The 6,405-nt window shown below is 40.7% G+C and overlaps 2 protein-coding genes across 17 annotated transcripts in view; one reads left to right on the top strand and one right to left on the bottom strand.

The window, feature by feature from the left end:
* Nucleotides 1-1,137: 1,137 nt before the first annotated feature.
* On the bottom strand, nt 1,138-4,540 carry LOC109470664 (zinc finger protein 330-like). The gene is made up of 10 exons (XM_019769691.1): nt 4,393-4,540; nt 4,158-4,177; nt 3,948-4,018; nt 3,700-3,779; nt 3,186-3,312; nt 2,819-2,923; nt 2,457-2,503; nt 2,039-2,156; nt 1,768-1,902; nt 1,138-1,301 (listed from the first exon to the last, which is right to left on the bottom strand). Exons 1-10 carry the CDS (start codon nt 4,510-4,512, stop codon nt 1,177-1,179), a joined length of 948 nt encoding a protein of 315 aa, XP_019625250.1. The 5' UTR covers nt 4,513-4,540; the 3' UTR covers nt 1,138-1,176.
* Nucleotides 4,541-5,275: 735 nt separating this feature from the next.
* Nucleotides 5,276-6,405, top strand: part of LOC109470599 (rho GTPase-activating protein 26-like) — a 54,219-nt gene continuing 53,089 nt past the window's right edge. For all 16 annotated transcript variants that reach the window (XM_019769579.1, XM_019769595.1, XM_019769586.1 and 13 more), the window contains exon 1: nt 5,276-5,583. In XM_019769579.1, coding sequence (XP_019625138.1) covers nt 5,430-5,583 — 154 coding nt within the window. In that variant the 5' untranslated portion in view covers nt 5,276-5,429. The remainder of the gene's footprint in view (nt 5,584-6,405) is intronic.

The following is a 6,405-nucleotide window of genomic DNA, read 5'->3' as shown; positions in this document are numbered from 1 at the left end:
GAGGGGTACAGGCAATGGCTTGCATTACTGCTTGCTTGGTCTTGTTTAGGCCAAAAGTTACATACTTATAATAATTCATGTAAACCAATTTTGTGTAGCCTTTGTCAGGAAATCATTAAAATATGTACTTAAGTATCTAAACCAGGACCAGCAAAGTTAAATGTAGACCTCAGGCTACACATATCTACACGTCTGGCTATACTGGACAGAACTGTCAGAAACCTGATAATGATGTTTTCTATGAAAACCAGTATTGTGCACTACAAAGGTACACTATTATTGATTGTACCAACATTTTGTGATGTCACCAAGTGTGCCTTGTCACTTTTACAATGTCCTACAACATTTTCTCTTGCACCTATGTGGGCACAAGACTTATAACTGACTGAAATAATACCTGTTCTCAGGAAACCCATGTATTTTGATGAATGGGACTAAAGATGTAATGGTATAATGTAAATATGGTGTACTTTTGTTGCAATCATTATATTTCACTTATACAGCTGCAAGGGGAAAATCATAGAATGCATTTATTTTTGTAGGTATTACTAGGTAACATGATGCATTTCCTATTGGTATTGTCAATAGTCTTGATAACTGATACAGTAACTATTGCATCTACATGTAGTCACTTGCTAGAGAAAAAAGTTGTAATATATTCTTAGGAACCATTGTAACATACCAGTACAATTTCAACATGTCACATGTGTCAAGCCCTACCACATAGGGATGGTCTATCACTGGTGGAACACTTGCAGAACAATAAAACACCTGGGACCACTTTATGTAGCTTTCCATTCAGAGTTTTATTCTCAATGTTAGAATAACATATAACATTATTTTTCTAGTTTGAAACATTCACTTTCAACAAGTCCAAAAAGACTAAGATTATGCTTCTGCATACGTTCTGATTATGGTAACTAAATAACTTTCTGTTTGCAGTTTGCTATAATGTTAATTATAGGCATGCATTCTGTTGAACAAACATGTTGGCACTTGTAGCAGCTTCAGAGAGTCCTTCCATAAGAGTAATTGTACCAGTATTACACTTCTTTACTTGCCAAAGGGCAGAAATAGCCTTGCCATTTTCTGTTAAAACTTACAAGGATTCACAATTCTGTATTAGGTATGGGCCCCTATATTGAGTTGCCAAGGAGTAAACAGAAGGCTGTGCCCTCAGTCCTCGTATTTATTATACTCTTCTTGATAACCGCTGGCATAGGTGGCCCCCAGGCTAAGGTCAGATAGAGGGTTGGAGACATCCCCTTCCTCATCTTCCTCTTCGGACTCTTCATCAGAATCTGTGAAAAGAAACAGTGTCACCAAAATCATGCTCATGATCTTTGAATTAAAGATGGCCATCAAAACATTCAAGCAACACAAGATTGGTCTCCCTGGCACTTTTGATCAATTGCTCACATCACGTATCTGAACAGTCTTGTGTGAATAAGGTCATGTGTCTGTAACTGCAACTCTTGCAAGTTTACGTTCAGAAGTGATTGGTCATTAAATATCCTGATGAAGGTGACAGTGGTCGTTGAAAATTTGATCTTTGTGTAACCCTTATGTTGGAATAAAGTTAGAGGGATCCTGGGCCCTACTAGGGTTTGGGTTATCGTTAGAAAGGGAATCCAGCTGTAAAAAATCTTGCTTCAGAAAAGACTTGCACTTGATGCAAGCACATCTAACCCCAAGTTTCAGGGAAAACAGACATTAAATTTGGATAAGAAGAAGAAATTCCAACATTTTACTAAGATTAATCCTCACCATCATCATCATCCTCTGCATCAGCATTGCCATAGCTGTATCCGCTGTCCCCGCCGTATCCACCGTAGGAGCCGTATCCCCAGCCTCCTGAAGCCTCGTCATCTTCTGTCTGCCTCCCATAGTCATAATTCCTTGCTACAGAACAGAACAAATATGATTCCATCATTTCAAGTCAATTTATTCTTCCAAAATGCGCTTTCAACATGCAACAGAACAATGTACCCTACGATAGTATCCAACATGTTAAAATGGTTTTTAAACAACCACTTACTTGACACGCTGAGATCCTTGGTTTCTTTGGTGTTGTGTCCACACTTTGGACATGTGACAGGTTGGCCCTTAGTTATCTTAGTCCCCTTCCTCTTCACATGGTCATCACAGTAAGCAGTCTGAAGGGACCAAGGGATTTATCAATTACAAGAAGCACAAACTAAAAACACTGAACTTGCTGCTTCATACTGTATTGACAGGACCAGATCTTTGGGCCAGATCTGTGTAAACAAAATAGGAAAGAGAATCCTCTGGACTGGCCTCCAAGTACATCTTATCCTGCAGAGTAACACATCTTGGCTAACTAACATTTCCTCGTCTATGGAAAGTTTCTTTGGAAGCCCATCTCTAAAGCCTATAAAACACATGCATTTGACAAGGTTTAACTTGTTTAAAAGTTGAAGGACTGGTTGACTCACCTTACATCTCATACAGGAGTATTGCCCATGTCTGTTGCAGGACATACCTGTATGGAAGACATGGAATCAAGGTTGTTTACAACATGCAAGTAGTTCACAACATGCTGTACAGAAAATCTGTTCCATTAAATATATCATACAACCTTAGCAGTGAATACCCATCATAAGTAGATTGTATCATCATCAACCTATTCTTTTTACTCTCTGGTAACCTGTCTTCTCATCATTGTTTGTTACCAACCTAAGAAACGAGATAATGCCTACATTGTAATGGTAAAGTAGTGTTTTGTGTTTCTTTTCTAAACACTACATGTACATCTGTTATTTCCCAGTATAGAAGTTAGGAAGAAGGTTTGACATACATTTGAAGTTCTCTGCCTCCAAGACCTGACAGCTAGCCTGGTGTTCAAACTGGTCGTCCTCACACAGAAAGTTGTCACAGTAGGCACACTTGAAAAACCTGCCACCTGTAAACATATGTACAGTCCTGAAATCATAACTCTAGCATGCTAAAATTCAACAAGGGCTTCCATTGGCAGAAGTTTGCATTAGATGCTTACAAGTGCTTATTTCAAACGCATTACATGTATGTTATTCCCAATTACCAAAAAGTCTGAACAATCTAGTTATCAACACATAGCATCTGCTGAGATGACAAACACAATACAAATGGGTATGGTAAAAAAATAAGGCATAAGTTCTCATATTGCAGTAGTTCGAGCCTCCCACCTGAATCCCAGACTCCTCTCTCACACTCCAGGCACAAGGCATCCTGTAGTGGACACTCGCAGGCATGACTGGACAGGCACTTCCTCCCGTGGCACACCCAGGCCTCACAGTAATCACAGATTGCTCCCTGATTGAAGTAGACCAGAACAGGTCATATTTATGTTTACCTTTGCAGAATGAAAACATTGTTTTTGCTCAGTTTCTTCTTCTCCAAACAAATAAGGTCAATGACCTGAACCAGACATCTCTCACCATTGGAACTGGTGTTGGGTTACATCATGTTACAATTTTATAGCAGGAGGGATTTAGAATCCTGTCACCATATACATGTATATGAATGTATGAAAGTCTTTGAAAGAATTAACAGAGTAGACCATATGTGAAAGTCAACATTATGCATTTGCTTTGCAAAATGTTACCTTTCTAGTTCACCCTAAACTTGTACTTGCACAAAAGAACAGCAATTACTGACAAGACAACAGAATTTTGTACCAACGACGATGTTTGTACTCACCACCATCCCCATCCCTGTGGTATACTGGCCTGGATGTTTGATTACACAGTCCCCAGACTTCATCATACATTTGGTTTTTGCTGGAAAAAAGTCAATCTCTATCAAACACAACATACCTCTTGGACATGTTATGAAAAGATATGTTACACAAAAAAGTCTTTGATAAATGTAAGACTGTCAACACAAATTAGCTTTTTTGTCTACCAGCCCTTGAGGCTAAAATCTTTACACAGAAGTGTCAGACTTACCACAGGCTGCACAAACAGGCAGTTTCTGGACAGATGCACAGAAATAACAGAATGCTCTTGTTTTCTGTCTCCTAATAGTAATAAGCAAGAGAGACATCACCATCATCAGCACAGTACAGTCCCAGAAAATTCAACAAACAATAATGACATACATTTGAGCTTGCTTAGATATGTGTGATGTTGTTAAGGATATGTAAATGAGAGGCTCACCTTCTACATTTGTCGCATTCCTGAAATGAAAGGAAAATACAATTAAAAAAGTTTTCCCTGATTTTAAACCTCTGTCAGTTGTCAAACTATCCATCCATCCATCCATCCATCCATCTATCCATCAGTCCCATAATCAGTCTATGCTATAAAATGCTAGTATTTCAAGAAACAAATTCCACATTTTTCTTGACGTTCAAACAAAAAAGCATGATGGTGGATAAAACAGAGAATTTACCATAACAAAATTACAGGGATGATCCACAATGCTGACATTGTCCTTGGCCTGTCTGATCTCCTTTTGTCTCATCTTCTGCTTCTCCGCCTTCTTCCGCGCTCCTGTCTTCTTCTTTGGCATCTTTGAACTACTTCTTTTAAAACACTGAAACAAAATGTGTAGATGATGGACAGTTTGAAAAACATTCAAAGGAAACATATACAAACAGTTTGATACTATTTTATAAATTTTATATCTTTTGTCATCTTTAATACCTTGAGAAATCCCTCAGTGTTACAGTGTAAAAGGTGAACTTGTAAACACCTTCTTCTCACTCTTGGTATTTCTTCTTATCAGTGTTTATCTATATTGTTTTGAAGTAGCTTACACTATCAGCATTTACTACACTGCAGTGCTAGGTAAGGAATTCCATGTCCGTACAGATCTCACTGTTGACTTTGCTAGCGGGATCCGGGACTTTCACTTTTTCAGTTAGGGTATCCTCTGGTTTTCTCCACTTCCGTTGTTTCAAAGAAATCTTCTGGTTCCACCCTCTCTCGCCCCTCTCTTTTGGTCATTACCTTGTAAGCTTGAATACCAAGTATCTCTGAAGTGAAACAGCTGGTTCTTGGTGGTCTACGTCATAATCCAAGACATATGGGGAGGGGGAAGTGACATGTGGGACGGTCTGGTATTGCATGAGGAAATAACTCGGTATGTGCCGAGGCCCTAGCGGAGTGGCTCCAGTTGGCGATTAGAAACGCTTTCTACATGACCTGTTTGCAAACATACATGATTAGATCTTGATACAGGGGCGTAAATCGTGAGAAATACCTTCTAAACTGAGAAACCGGCGACTTTCGTGTTCCAAAATCAGACTCGGACGGCCATGATGGATCGCGGTGGTTGCTGGGATAGGCGCATGCGCTGTGTTAGTCAGTGACGAGACGTGAAACTTGGAGGTGTCTTCCGAGTTCCCCAAGTTTGTCCCGCAGAAAAACCTGATTTTCACTGCGTTTTCACACGGATACGAGCCGGGATCGAGGACTAAGCCCAAGATGGGGCTCCTTCCGTTGGAATTTAGCGAGTGTTACACGGACAGCCCGTATTTTCGGGACAACATCCACACACACGAGGCCGAACTGGAGCGGACCTCCCAGGCCATCAAGCAGCTTATCAAGGAGTCGAAAACCCTTCTCCAAGCGGCCAGAAGTAAGTTCTTTTACGACATTTCTCATTCATAAATGCCTCGTTAAGTGCTTCTAGACACTGTCTACTTGTTTTCCTCCAGTGCCAGACCAAGGACTTCACCGATCTTGTGACAGGACTTCGGAAACTTTGCTTCCTGTCATGAGGGGACGAGCGCGGTCTACTTTCAATTCCCCTGCCGCAAAAATGTCTCCGCGCAAAAAATCCAGTCCTTATCACCCCAGATATGTTTCCAGCGCGAACTTGGCGCGTCAATACCATAAGAAGTGCAGGCAGTTTGTCACCAATGTCTACACAAATCCCTTGTCGTGATATATACTGCAGGAAATAAGCCGCACAGGATCGTTGACTCAGGAGGCGTGCCAAAGTTTTGGATCTCCGACTGGGGAGGGCGGAACAAATTATATCAAATTCCCCCTGGCCGATCTTTGAAATAGTTTTAATCGATTGTACCAAACGGTCCTCTGTGTTTATACGCCAAGCTTTTCAAGTGGAATTTATATCAACACAATTCCGTGACTATCCTGTTCGCTAAGAAGGCATAAACACACCTCCATCTACCGGTAAGGCTGAACGCAAAGGTGGCTAGGGACTGAAGGAATTTCGCTGCAAAGAAAGGGGCGCGGCTGCTTAGTAAATCGTGGGTCTCTCTTTATAGACGGATTGTTTTGACGATGATTGCTTTGGCATTTGTTTCCTGTATGTTTTGTTAGGATTAGACTCCTCAGGGGGGTTCTACTATTGAGAGTGAAATGATAATTCCCCTGGGTGCACTAAGAAATGACCCTTCCTATTGGAAATGCCATTACACCGGCCGTTCCCACC

This window comes from Branchiostoma belcheri, unplaced genomic scaffold (assembly GCF_001625305.1).
Source record: "Branchiostoma belcheri isolate BF01 breed outbred unplaced genomic scaffold, Haploidv18h27 scaffold23, whole genome shotgun sequence".
NCBI classification, from domain to species: Eukaryota; Metazoa; Chordata; class Leptocardii; order Amphioxiformes; family Branchiostomatidae; genus Branchiostoma; species Branchiostoma belcheri.
This window is presented reverse-complemented; position numbering and strand designations above follow the sequence as displayed.

Excerpts from the sequence above, each read along its gene's own strand:
- LOC109470664 (XM_019769691.1), bottom strand. The coding sequence starts at position 4,512 with ATGCCAAAGAAGAAGACAGGAGCGCGGAAGAAGGCGGAGAAGCAGAAG. Across the intron at positions 2,157-2,456 it reads ACTCCTGTATGAGATGTAAG|ACTGCTTACTGTGATGACCA; the intron begins GTGAGTCAACCA and ends TGGTCCCTTCAG. Across the intron at positions 1,302-1,767 it reads TGCAGAGGATGATGATGATG|ATTCTGATGAAGAGTCCGAA; the intron begins GTGAGGATTAAT and ends TTCTTTTCACAG.